We start from the raw sequence: 14,819 nt of genomic DNA on the forward strand, positions 1-14,819 counted from the left end.
ACCCATTCCCCAGTTTCTCCCCAAAACCCATATTCTAATCAGTTAATTTGGGGAGGTTGGGAAAATTTGTTTTGGGGGAACAGCATGTCTCTGCAAAAACTATTTGGGATTTGGGGACAGAAGATGGTAATTTTAATATAGAAGGAAAAAAGGGGGCCCAGGACCGACCTTTGGGCACCCCAATAACGGGGTTTCAATGACATCACATCCAAAACACGTTGTCAGGGTCTACTTTAGCAATATGGTAAAAATTTTCCAACTTGAAAAAAGGAAATTTTAAAACATGATCCATAGATATATATTCCTTATTAGAAACCCATTTTTGAGTTGACATAAAGAGAGTACTAGAAAAATTAAAACAAAAATCAAAGCATATCAAGAGTGGGGGTGGGGGGGCGAACGTTTGCGCAATTTGGCGGATGTCACTCCTTTTCGTTTTTTTCAATATACCGTAAATTTGCACTGATTTTTAAATAGCAGAGATATATTAAATTGAGATTTAAGATATTAATGACCATCGCTTCGATATAAATAAAAAGATATTCAAAGGTCGGACAAAAATATGTTAAAGCTGGTACGGGATTCGGAAATAGCGCCCCAATATGCGGTCCTGTTACAGAGTTCCTATGTTAAGAATCCCTTAATACGAATTTCGGCTTCAACTAGATTATAATCTTATTTTCTCTCGTCTTTCTATTTTTAACGTGTAGTTTAATTTTTAATATATGTTTTCTTCATCAGTGAATATCTCTTTAATAAAATGCCACTGGAAATATAATAACAATAATCTTAAAACATATTTCAAATAAAAAACGATGTTTATTTCAGAAAAAATATTGATTGTATAATAAAAAAAGACGGTGCGCGGACACAACCAATTGCTTATTCTATATTTTTTTGGGATTTGCATTCCCTTGTACTTAGTTCAACTACACGCAATTGTCCTGTCTTATGATGTTCCCACCTACTTTAGTAAACATAAGTTCCTTCCTATATATTATATACCAGTGAAAATATAACATATGGAAAAGAATCAAATCATTATTCGTGTTTCACAAAACTTTTAAAATCCCGGTTCTTTTTTTTGTTGTTGTTGTTTTTTTTCCAGTTGTAAAAAAGTATTGACTTGTCTTTACATACCTTTCATATAATTATGTAAATGATTACAATTATCTAATTTTCATTTTTACTGTTTTTTTTTGTTTTTATATGCTTTTTTTTTTTTTTTTTAACCACTTTTAAAATTAACCGTTTGTTTTTAAATTCTTATCCTTCCATGTTTTGTTTCGTTCTATTCTTTTTTTTCATACCCCTTAAATATGGAACCAAACTTTTTCCCAAAATTTTCAAATATCTTTTACAGTAAAGCTATTTTTAAATAGGGGCCCCAAAAATCATAAATTACAAAACCAGGGAAAATTTCTTCCAAACTTTTTTCCCATTTTAAAAAATTATTTTAATAATACTAATTTTAAAGGGTGTTAAAAATTTTTTTTATCTTACCATTTTTTTAACTTTTATTTCTTTTCTATATTAATACTGAAAAAATTTAACTTTATATTTTTTGAACTAATAGAATTTTTTTTTTTAAAAAAACAATGACACCCTCCTTTTTGTTTAATTGCATAAAAAACATAAAATTTTAATTTTTCATCTTTTTTTTAAATTCAAATTTAACAAGAAACAAAACGTTTTTTCAAAAAATAAAAAAAATTCAAAATACCCATGCTTAACCTCAATTTCTTGTAATTATTTTGTTTTCATGTATTATGATTTTTCTTGTTAAATAATTGCTAATTGTTTTGTCTTTTATTGTTACTTATCATCTATTTTGTAAATGTTAAGTTATTGTTCTCTTCTTGTATCAGTAATTATTTCATTATCATGCATTTGATACAGACTTAATATTTAATTTTTATCGGTAACAAGTAATATTATCGGCACTAAAGGCAAAATACCAATTCTCGTATAATTTCAAGACACTTCTTCCGTAGTAAATCATAATAATTAACGCTCACCAAACACTCTTATTATGACTTTTACCATTGATTTCATTTTTTATTCTTTTTTTTGATAAGTTTTTCATTTTAATTGTAACCTGCACACGGTATTTCGTGAGATTTGACTATAAAACATTAATTATCCTCAGTGCCTGTCTCTAGATACCTTACTTAAATGTTGTTGCATACATCCCCCATATTGATATCGTTTATGCATGCAAATTACGACAGTGTCACAGAAAGAACATGGAGCAATGACAATACACATTAATATTCATCAACTCTTTTTTACCTCTGTATTTATACTTCCTCAATTGCTTATCACTTATATTAATTTGTTCTTGGAGATATTCATTGTAATCCTGGTTCCAATCTGTTGAAAGCAACCACTAGCACCGACTCATCTTTTTGCATTTTCTATTTCTGATCTATTTAATAGTGGGATTAAAGTATTATGTGTTTAAACATTCAAAGCTTTAGACTAGCTTGATATACTTGAACTCGAGACCACAGCCATATATGATATTCCTTATTTTTACTTGAACCGGGCTTGCGTTCCTTGAAGTGCATAACAATTAGACATTCGAATACCAACATTTCCAATGCCCGGTTTCGTTTGCGCAGAACAGACAGGGTCGGTGGTGGAGTAGCGATCATTCAGAGAGGCTAAGATTTTATACAAGATCTGATTTATCTTTTAAGTTGGAATTCGAATTGTATGGGTAGAGCTTGATATTAACAGTCGTAAACTTCTACTAGGTAATTTATAGCCCCAGACGCATTGGCCTTCTTTCTTGAACAGTGATATAGATCGGAGCATTTTCTGAAGATCTGACAACTATCATGATTGCTTGCGATTTTAAACATTGATATGCTAAATTTAATTCAACAACTGTCTAATCTTATAGCCTCTTACAAATGACAGAACAACTTTATTACTACACTAATCACTTTACCAGAAATCTTCTTTGCCCATTACTCGATGATGTTTGAAAGAACAAAATTCATATCATAACAAGTTTGTGCAGACTCAATTTATTCCAGATTTATTTCGTTTTTCATTGGTCCAATCGTAATCAGTAATGAAAATTTCGAAACCAAAGTGTTACCACATACAAACGCAAAATATGGGCTTTATGAATGGGGGCTGATTACTCGTGGCTACATAAATGAAATTTATCTCAGCAGACTGGCAATCCATAAATAACATCATTACAATGATATAAGATTGAAACAGTCAACCGAATTACTAGTTACCATAATATAAATGCCACAGACAGCACTATTTTCTAACAAAATAGTAACAATAATGACCACATTGAATATTCCATGGATGACCAAACAATACGTTAAACTAATAAGAAAACGAAAAAAGGCCCACAAAATTGCAAAACAGATGAATTACAAGAGTTATGTTGGCAACAATTTGAACAATCAGGAATTGCGGTTCCAAACAAATTAGAAAAAAGATAAAAATGAATATAAAAATAAATTTAATTGAACAAATAAACCATCAAATACCTTCAACAAAAAATTGGTTAAACTGCACAAAACTTTCACACAAATACAATCAAAACCAGCAATCCCAGTCCTCCTTGATAACGGAATTCCTGGGCAAATACTGACAAAGAGAAGGGTAGAACTTATTGAATGATATTCATTTGTACACAAATCAAACATTGACGCTCAAAACACACATACTCCCATATTCTGAATTTGCATAACAAACTCATCTCTTCCCCAAATTTTACAATTACAGAAGAAGATGTCAGACATATATCTATCTCGTTTAATTGTCCCATTCGAAAGCCTGTGGGCCAGATTTATTCATCCCCGATTATTGAGAGAAGAAGAACTACCATATAAGTTTTTTTCTGGGGCTCCAAATATTGCGGTTTTTTCCAAATTTTGACATTGTTTTTTATTCTGCTGGCTTATTTTCTGCGGCACATTCTTTGGACAAAAAGTCGTATTTAAATTCTGCGACTCGTTCTTATCAAAGTCTAAGTCACAATTACCCTATCTATTATATTGCATAGAACACATTCGCATTTTGTTTATCGTCGATCTCAGGCGCTGTTTTATAGTAATTACACACAATAATATGTTTGCTTGCAAACAAATATAATGCACAGCAATAGAAAGGTATACATCTTTGATCAGCGTTGAAGTGACGATGGTGAAAAATATACCCTATGCAGTTTTCTTTGAATTAATAAAATTGATGAAGAGTTTACCGAAAATCATGATGACAATTAAAAGTATACAACGATATTTAGCAGTATAAGGGTTATATTGGTTTGAAATATCTTTATTCTTAAATTTAGCATAAAGTAACAATAAGGACAGCATTACAAACACAGATTACATACTTAGCCGACAGCAATTTTATACACCATGAAAAAACCTGCTAACCGTCTATAATCTGTTAGCTCGTTCATTCTTTTGAACGAAACAGGTTCACAATGTTGGGCGATACATATCGGTAGCAGTTTAGAGAAATATTCTGCGGTTATCATTTCTGCGGTGCCGAAACTGACCGCAGAAACGCAGAAATAAAGTCGCCGCAGAAAAAAACCACTTATACGGTACTGTTCTGACTTTGGCTGACTTTTTCAACATATAACTTACAATATGTACATTTCCTACCTCCAGGAAAATAGGCAATGATACTGCTATATTTAAATTAAAGAATGACCTCAATATAAGCCTTCGGACTTACTTTCCGACCACATTTCTCTTTTAAGCTGTACTAGGTAAATAGTAAACGCCAGGAAATAATTAGTCGCCGCGAAAAAACCACCATTATACGGTACTGTTCTGTATAAACCTTGGCTGACTTTTTCAACATATAACTTACAATATGTACATTTCTTACCTCCTGGAAAATAGCCAATGTTACTGCTGTATTTAAAAAGAATGACCCATCTAAGCGTTCGGACTACCGACCCATTTCTCTTTTAAGCTGTATGGGTAAATAGGTAAACTAATGGAGAGGTGTTTTCACAAATACTTTTACAACTATATTATTAACAACCACCTCCTCACGTCTTGTCAATCCGGTTTCATTAAAGGTGACTCCACCATTTATAAAATTACATACATATACAACGATATCTGCAAGGCTCTTGACGAAGGCTTGGAGGTTCGCGCTGTGTTTTGCGTATCTCTAAAGCATTCGACCGAGTATGGCATCGAGGTCTCTTACATAAGCTTACCTCAATTGAATAAACGGCTCCCTTCTTAACTTGTTCACTTCCTATCTCTCTGATCGCAAACAACGCGTTGTATATATTTATTGTTCTTCTAACTAGTCATCAAATAATGCCGGCGTACCCCAGGGCTCGATCCTTGGACCTCTGCTTTTCTTGATATATATAAACGATATCGTTAACGATGTAAATTCGAGCATACGACTTTTTTGCAGACGACACGAGCCTTTATATCATTGAAAAGAATCCCATATACGCAGCCAAGCATTTAAATGCCGACCATCAAAAAATTCACGAATGTTCAAAGGCTTGGCTGGTTACCTTTAATCCGTCCAAAACAGCATCCATGATATTTTCAAGAAAAATAATACAAGTCAACCATCCCCCAATTCAAATGAATGGAATTTCAATCAAACGTGTACAAAGTCACACACATCTTGGTGTTACCCTTTCTGAAAATGTTAAATTGGATACTCATATATCTATAATACTGCAAAAAGCTTGGCAGAGAGTAGGCATCACGAGATCATTTGAATTTCTCCTCAATCATTCAAGCTTGAATGATTGAGGAGAAATTTAAATGATCTCGTGATGCCTACTCTTTTATCCTTGAGTACGCCGATGCTACATGGGGTAACTCCTCAAACATGTTAAAAATGATATTGAGGCAGTTCAAAACGAGACAGCAAGAATAGTAACAGGTGCAACAAAATAATGCAATATAAGTAAATTACTAAACGACCTCAAATGGGATACCCTGGCCGAAAGTCGTCACAACATAACCTAGTTTTATTCTTTAAAATGTACAATGGAATTACTCCAAGCTATCCCTCTGATCTGATACCCCAAGACAACGAGTCCTACCACCTCAGAAATCTCAGACAAGTAGACTCAAGAACACAAATATATAGCTCATCCTTTCTTCCTTCTGCAATAAGAGATTGGAACTTACTGCCTGTAGATACAAGAAATTCATCTTCTGTTGCTGCCTTTAAACGATGCCTTAATAAAAACAAAACAAAAGCCTCCCCTTTATTTAATGTAGGAAGTCGTATTAACCAAATATTGCTCACACGTCTTCGTTTAGATTGTAGCTCCCTGAACTTTGACCTTTATAGAAAGTCTATTATCCAATCTCCATTATGTTTATGTGGCGAAATAGAGATTTTGCATCCCTATTTCTTTTCATGTCCTCGTTATGATATCACCAGAAGCATCTATTTACGTCCCCTTCCATGTCCCCTGACAATTAACAATCTTTTGTACGGAGACGAGCGCCTGAGCTTTAACACGAACGAAACAATCATTCTTAAAGTTCAACAGTTTGTCCTAGCTTCCAAACGTTTTACTAACTAATATCATCTTTTTTTCTGTCCATCACTTCCCGATAAAATTGTGTGCAGACATATATTCTCTATTCTTTATCTTAATTCAAAACTTTATTTAAATATTTTTGTCTCTTTTTTTTTCGGAACATTCTAAACAAAATCATTGAAAAAAAACTTACTTAAATTTAATGCTAGTTAAAAACAATATTTTTTCTTTGTTATAGAAATTGTTTGGAGTAATCTTCTAATATTATGAAATAATCTCGAAACAGAAGTTTTTTTTAATTTCTAACTACTCTATGAAAATAATGTTCTAACAAATTTTTCTTTTTTAATTATTTGTTTCTGATTTCCCTTTTCTGTATGATTCTAAACCAAGTATGTGCATATTTTTTATTGCAAGTACATTATGTGTGGAAAGGAATTTACATAAGTCACATTTGACTTGTTTTCCAATCCACGTAATATATCAGTGTGATTGTATATGCTTACTGCATATATTTATGTTGTAAAATAGAAATAAATATTGATTAAACTAAAATATCAAAACGCAAAATGTTAATAGATGATGTTGTAAATTAAACCTTTAAAGCTCGGACATGTTATAACAGTGAATGATTTAAGTATTAATTATTTACATAATCACGAGCATTGCATGGAAATATATCGCTTACTGTATAGGATACGCATCAAGATGTTAGTATAACATCTATCTTATCACAAAAACTCAACTTACGACAATCATTTTCATCAGATCCTTCTAAGCAGTCCTTATTCCCATCACATTTCAAACTACTTGATATGCAAACATGGTTTTCACACATATACTGGCCATCTGTGCATATGTCGTGACCTGACATTTAAATAAAACATGATATACCGAAATGAATATTTTCAAATAGAATGTGGAAACTGATTTTCAATTATTAATTGATCGAAATAAACTGTAGGACGTGTAAAATAAGTAGATTTTTTCAATATACATTGTACGTGACTACATGTATCTATACATATTTTGTATAAATGTACTAACAGTGTTCGCCTTCATCCGAGCCATCTGTACAGTCCGGGTCATTATCACACTTCCAGGATAAAGGAATGCATTCCCAAAACATGAGACACCTTAATTCTGTTGATTGTGCAGACTTTTGTACAATTACTTTCATCTGTATGATCAACACAATCCACTTTCACCATCACATTGCCATGTGCTAGGAAATACACTTGGTTTTATTATCACATCTGAATTGACCATGACCGTACATACTTTTGCTATAACAGAAGACAAATGGTATGGTATTCTGATACCAATGTATCTGTTAATCAATTAATCATGTTATGAAGTAAACAAATGTTATAAAAATATTACTACAAAGAAAAATCATCATATGTCATCTATAGTAAGTAAATGTTTTAAAATAGTAACAACATTTGGCATTGTAATTTATCATCACAGTTAGTGGTATTGACATGTCTAAACAATCATGCGTACCAACACAAAGCCACGAAATTAATATGCATTTACCTTTGTTGAACATGAATGGTTTTTGATAACATGCTTTAATATAACGATGGTAAAGTTTTAGAACTCCATTTTAATTGATATATACCAACAGTAAATCACTGCTTATAATAGCGATATGATATTGCAATTGAGCAGACAACCAATTGTACCGGTCGATCAGAAATGGTGGCCTCAGACTGCTCACTTAAAACTGCACTGTTTATACGAAAACATATTTTATCCAAAGAAAGACAATTGAAACAAAAAATGGCATAAGGAGGTAGGTCTTACTACAATTCTGTTCGTCAGTTCCATTCCAGCAATTTACAACACCGTCACATCTCCACTCAAAGCGGATACAACCTTCCATCACCACAAGAAAAGTCATTCTTTAGACACTTCTCTGTGCCAATAATTTCTTCTGAAAATGAAAAGATGATAGACATATGTTGAAAATTCACTGAATGCATTTTTCTAAAACATGCATTATTCAAAGATGATGGCAACTTGAACGTGCCTTTGATTTAAATCTCAAGGACACAGCTTCTATGTTGTAAACAAGGTTATATTCAGCTTTTTACCTTGTAGTAAATGCCTGAATAATTACTTACCAATTTTCAAATAAAAACTGCCATGTTGTTATCGTTAGTTTAGCTTTACCCTATAAATCAATTTGTGTTATAAAGTATGGATCGTATATTTTTTATCACTTATATACTACAAGAAAGATATCCGTTCCCGTACAAAGAAGAAGTGATCACTTAAGTTTTCAAAAAACATTTTAGCATCCGAAATGTGAAAAAAAAGCGATCAAGTAAATGTTGTTTATTAATTTATCATGGCTGCTACTAATACCTGTGAAAGAAGTTTGCGAAAAAAATGTTAAAATCGGTCGCCAGGTCGTGAGCAATTTCATATCCACTGTATTTCTTTAATCGATCGAGGGAAGTCAAAATTACTTGGCAGAATATTAACGGTATTGAGACAATGTGTTGTAAATTTGTTTATGCTTTATCGAATGAATTAAGATTGAAATTGTGTGTCAACTACTAATTGTTTTAACTGTCGGGGTATTTAATTAGATTTGCTGAAAGCTTTCGATACTGTTGACCACACTATACTTATAGACAAATTAAAAATGTCGGGTTTGATGTTGTCAGATGGTTCACAGCAATGTTGACAACAATGAATTGATATATCTGACACGTATTCATTATTTGATGAAAAATGTGGCATACCCCAAGTCTCGATTTTTGTTCCCCATTTTTTTTTATATTCATGTCAATGACATGGAAGATGTTGTACAGAACAAACTTTTATTGTACACATATGTTTGTTTTTCTATTTTAATTTTAAGTAAATGTTAATGTAAAATTTGCTAACAAAAGACCTTCAACAAATTAGTAACTAATTAGTTGATAACAAATTGTCATTACAACTTGGAAAACAGAATCAATTCTATTTGGGTCAACATTCAGGCTAAAACAAACCCAAACCTTAATATTGTTGGTACAGCTGTAATGGTATTTCTATTAAGCACACCGAGTCGGTCAAATATTTAGGAGCCACCTAAGACCAAAGTTAGAGCTTTGTGATTATAGTTACATCAGTCATTAAAACAGTCAAATACAAGACTTAGGGATTCTTATTGTCTGTATTTTATCGCCAAATCAGCGTTGTTTGTGTCGTGTGGAGGCTGTAAAAAGTCGCCCGTAAATTCAACCAGAGATGTAATATTTCCGATCCTTAAAGATCGTTCAGCACGACATTATTGTTGTGCTTGTTGTTATTTAGTTCATTTTATTCGGCTATTTTCTTGTTAGGTGGTTGCAGTATTTCTCACTTGAATACAATTGAACAGTATTCCTCACTGGAATACTGTTAAATCACCCTTAGGATATCTGGCCTGCCTTGTAAATTTGTCTTTTGACGTCTTATCTGTGATATGCAGGCTTCTTAACCTCTGATCCCATTTCAAAATTCCATTTTATTTAGTTTCGCATATTGTTTTCTCGTTTAGGGCACACGCAATTTTTTTAATTGGGGACCATACGCCGTTTTTCATGGAATGGCACTTACGTGTCACACTGAAGGTTCCATGATAACCGCCATACGAACACATCTGCGGATGTTTCAAAATTAAAAATTGTACCCATTCATGTTAAATGTTAAATTCTGCTTAAGCCGGTGCTAGGGGGCGTGGACGGTAGTTTGCACTTGACAGTACCGTCCATGAACAGACACAATCAAACCTAGCCTGCAACATTTTCAATTTTGTCGTGTTCTGCTTTCTGTAGGGATTCTTATTTTCTCTATTTTAAGAAATGTTTTATCTTTTTATACCAAGAAAATGTTAGTTATGTTTTTAATCCGGTGTTATTTTAACTATGCCTGCTTTGTTTGGTATTATGGCATTTCTCAGAATCTGAAAAACAGACCTCAAGCCATTCAGAATAAGATAATTAAATTTGTACTTAAACTTCATCAAAGAAGTCACAATAATTAAGAGCACTTTCAGCAGTTAGGGTTGTAACCTGATGCAAGCAGAGTCAAGTAAATCACTCCTAATCAGGTTTTTAAAATACATAATGATTCTGCTCCGTTTTACATTAATGACCATTTTATTCCAGCCAGTTCTGTTCATAATATCAGGTTAGGTTAAGGGTCTTGCGTCAGAATTCCTTAAGTTAAAGGGTTTGGTAAAAAAATTCTACAATGGTTGCTTCCAATGGAATAAATAGCACAAGATATAAAGAATTCGACCACTCTGAAACTGTTCAATGTTTCTGTAAAAAAAAAAAACACTTTTAACTAGAGTGTAAAAAGTTGTTTTTTACCATTTAATCCATTTTAATCTTATTTATTCACTTTTTCTAGATTACACATATAAGTTTTACTCTTGTCTCCTTGATTAATTAGAATGTAAAACAAAGTTCTTGTGCCTTGCTGGGAAATGTCATTATACATTCTGGACCACTTTGTTTGTTTTTACTTTTGGGTAAATTAAAAAATGTCCTGGTACATATTTCATTTTAGTAATATTAACTTTGGGTATTCGATATCTTTTATATAAAGTCTTTCAAACTGATTATTATTTTACTGTGTTTAGTTTGTCTTCTTATATTTTGTCTTAAGGTTTTATTTTTTACAGTCATGATTACTTTTACTTTTATTATGTTTTAACTTGTTGAAGTTGCACTCATGACAATTAATATGTGATATTGTTTTCGTTTTGTACCATGAAATGCTATTTATTTATATATTATTTTGTTTGTTTTAGGAAATTTGTTAGAAATGTCACTTATAATGAGACGATATGCAAAACAATTCCTTTGACTTTCTGAAGTCAAAATCACACTAAGTGATTTAAATTCCTAATTTAGGTATAAATTAAAAGGGAAAATAGTCCAGAGTGTTGTGTTGATTGGTTTGTTATCTACCTGTATTTCCTGAAAATTTGTAACTTGCTTACGTAAAAATATGAGTAGTGAAAGATTCTTAAGCCGATACCTACTTATTGTTTTACTAGTTTTTCTATGTGGCTTGGGATCCACCATAACTTTTCTTAGTATCTTTATCATACTTTAATGCGAGATCTTCATAAAATGAAGAATTATTTGTGATGCTTTTTTTCTTTGTTAAACGGCACATTGGCAAATTACTGGTTTTCCTAAAAGATTAATAAATAAAACAACATTTCAAACTTAAAAAAAAATACGTACGTTACTCAGAATCATGGAAACTAACAATTGCTAAGAATATATGAAAGAAGAATTTCACTAGTAAAAAAGTGATAAAAAGGTGAAGAAAGACATTAATCGAACATAACTCCCGAACAATAAAAAAGTTCATAGTTAAATAATTAAAATCTTTTATTTGAGCTGTCGTTAAAATAAAAATGAACATACCGGTCATAATCCATAATAAAAGACACAATACACCGACTCGCGTTAGAAATGTCATACTGTTTTGAGAGTAATATAAAACAATTGTTTTTCACACTTTATTTGATTTATAAAATATGCCAAATAAACTAGACAATTGCTTAAACATTTAGAAAGGAAGATACTTAGCTGTTCTCAAGTACACTTTGTCATCAACATGAATTACGACGTACTGATATTATAAATATTACTTTTCAATTGTTTTCTTTTATAACTTTGTTGAACACAGACATAGTAGAGACGATTGCGATTGTTTCATTGTTATACGAAAAATCTTTTCGCAGAATTTCTTTCACTGAGAATGGTGTTTAAAATAAGAGGCACAGTTAAAATATTGATGTGTCACATCTTTTTTCCTCATTAGATATTTTCACATCAACATTCGCCACTTGCCAAGTTAATGATCATGAAATAGAATTCAAATATAACAAACAAAATAAACGACAATGCTATTATTACTGTTTTCAACAAAACAATTAAAAACAATGTGAATAGACAGATATCTTTTTTGAGTTTTTAAAAAAAACTAAGAAGCAGTATTGCCTTTATTACTTGAATTCGCATGTAACACACGTATAAATTCACATAATTATGTTTTGGCGCTATACAAATAACAGATTACACACAAGAAAAACAAGGCAGTCTGAAGGGCAGCTAAATCCCATTCAGCAGCGGACATGAATGTGTACTTCTAGACCTTTAAAAAACTATGACCTTGACAGTAATTACTTGTGCAAGTTATTTAAATTATTCCATAAAGTCAACAGTTATGGAGGAGAACATTTGACCTTAACCATGGGGGTAGCAACCCAATTATTGCTCTCTGCATATCATCTCATAATGGTTATCACTAGTGCCAAGTTGTTGTTTGTTTCAAATCAGTGGTTCAAAACGGACATGAAATGTAGACTTCTTTTACACTGGACCTTTAAATGTGACATTGACCTGAGGGGTAGCAACCCAATTATTGCAACCTGTACCTCATTTCATAATGGTGATGACTTGTGCCAAGTTATTCTATTTTTTTACAGCGGTCTTAAAGTTATAGAGCTGACAGAACATGTACACTTTTAACACATGACCTTTAGGTGTGAACTTGACCTTTGGGATAGCAACCCAATTATTGTGCCCTGCACATCGTCTCATAATGTTGATCACTTGTGCAAAGTTATTTCAAAACAATTTCAGTAGTTAAATTTTATGGAGCGGACATGAAATGTTGACATTTTAACACTTGACATTTAAGTGTGAGATTGATCTTATGGGAAGCAACCTAATTATTTCGTTCTGCCCATCGTCGCATAATTGTGTTCATTTTGTCAAATTATTTAAAAAAATATTTAGTGGTTAAAAAAATTATGGAGCGGACACGTAATGTACACTTTTACCAATTGATCTTAAAACATGACCTTAACCTTGGGGTTAGCAACCCAATGATTGCTTTCTTCATATCATCTCATAATAGTTATCACTTGTGCAAAGTTGTTTTTTTTTTAAATCAGCGGTTCAAAAGTTATAAAAAGGGACATGATGTGTAGACTTTTTACACTGGACCTTTAAGTGAGACATTGACCTTAGGGGTAGCAACCCAATTATTGCAATCTGCACATCATCTCATAATGATTAAATATATGGTGCGGACACAAAAGTGTATGGACTCCCAGACGGACAAACTGACAGACGGAAGTCATTCCTATAATCCCTGGCTACGTGGAAGGGAATTAACATATGACCCCAATAGAGGAATAATGCAATTTTTTGTGCATCTGCTGCAGCATGGAAACACATTTGAAGACTAAACCAACAGTGCAAGTGATTAAAAACATTTATATTTCGAAGCTTCTTCTGTAGATGCACTTGCAGGTAAGAAAGTGTTATTCGCACGTAAGACGGTGCTATTCTGACATGAAAATATACGTTTGTTGGAAATTCACGTTTCGTTGTTTTTCGAAAGAAACCAGTCTCGTCATGCTTCTCACATGTGAACACGATGTTATTTTACTGTTATACTTTGTTAGTGAAATTAACGGGTCTGGCACTGCATTTAACTATTTAAATGCACCCTGAGTAAAGCAAAAACAATCAGAAACTGCCCGTGCTTGCTTATGCTTGTTTTCTTCTCAGTTAATGTATAGCTGCGCGCGCAGCTGTTATGCAAGAATAAGTAATTAACTATATGTACTATGTAAATGTTATACATTTTCATTGAAATAACCGGAACGATAAAGAATATTGTATGATCCCTAAAATTAAATGTAGCTGAAAACCTGTGTCAATTAATGCAAGTGATAACATCAATTATCTTTCGAGGAGATACTCAAGACTTAACTTCCGGTTTGTATTGTTGAGTTAAGGACGTGAATAATAGTTTAAATGGTTATTTAAGGAAAAAGGAGAATATGACAAATTTAAACTTTAGATAAGTTCGTTTTAGTAGAATGTCCAATACCAATATGGAAAGTATAAGATTTCTAGCAGATGTCATAATAAACACTTTAGTTAATTAGCCGTATGATAGTAAATTTAACATACTTTCTGGATAGATAAAACTTCCTCGTTACTAATCAAAAATATTTTAAACCGATATCACTAGGATGCTCTAAAATATCTTACGATGCGAGATATAAGAACGTGCAGCCACCGTCTATAAAGCAATTTAACACAATGATCAAGACCAATGAGACAAAGAATCAAAGAGCACTTTTATATTTATCGAAGAAGGTTTGCATAATAATGTAACATATGCTCTGCTCAGTTAGTAATTTATTGTGCCGACGAGTAATTGACACCATTTTACTTGAATTGAAACCATGTTGCTTTTTGAAATATAG

General features: G+C 32.2%; 2 protein-coding genes across 5 annotated transcripts in view; both read right to left on the minus strand.

Annotated features, from left to right (window-relative positions):
• Positions 1-14,819, minus strand: part of LOC132738903 (location of vulva defective 1-like) — a 176,048-nt gene that overhangs the window by 60,171 nt on the left and 101,058 nt on the right. The window lies entirely within an intron of this gene.
• LOC132738934 (uncharacterized) overlaps positions 1-14,819 on the minus strand; it is an 80,799-nt gene that overhangs the window by 7,010 nt on the left and 58,970 nt on the right. The window contains exons 1-3 of one of the 3 annotated variants that reach the window (XM_060726568.1): positions 11,953-12,104; positions 8,336-8,465; positions 7,277-7,393 (exon numbers count right to left, since the gene is read on the minus strand). The exons of 1 other annotated variant lie outside the window; for it this stretch is intronic. In XM_060726568.1, the coding sequence (XP_060582551.1) occupies positions 7,277-7,393; positions 8,336-8,432 (214 nt within the window). In that variant the 5' untranslated portion in view covers positions 8,433-8,465; positions 11,953-12,104. Of the gene's footprint in view, positions 1-7,276; positions 7,394-7,573; positions 7,727-8,335; positions 8,466-11,952; positions 12,105-14,819 lie in introns of those variants that run through there. One more of the 3 variants, XM_060726558.1, reaches the window with a different exon arrangement.

The sequence above is a fragment of the Ruditapes philippinarum genome, unplaced genomic scaffold (assembly GCF_026571515.1).
Source record: "Ruditapes philippinarum isolate M1 unplaced genomic scaffold, ASM2657151v2 ctg670_1_1_1_1, whole genome shotgun sequence".
NCBI classification, from domain to species: Eukaryota; Metazoa; Mollusca; class Bivalvia; order Venerida; family Veneridae; genus Ruditapes; species Ruditapes philippinarum.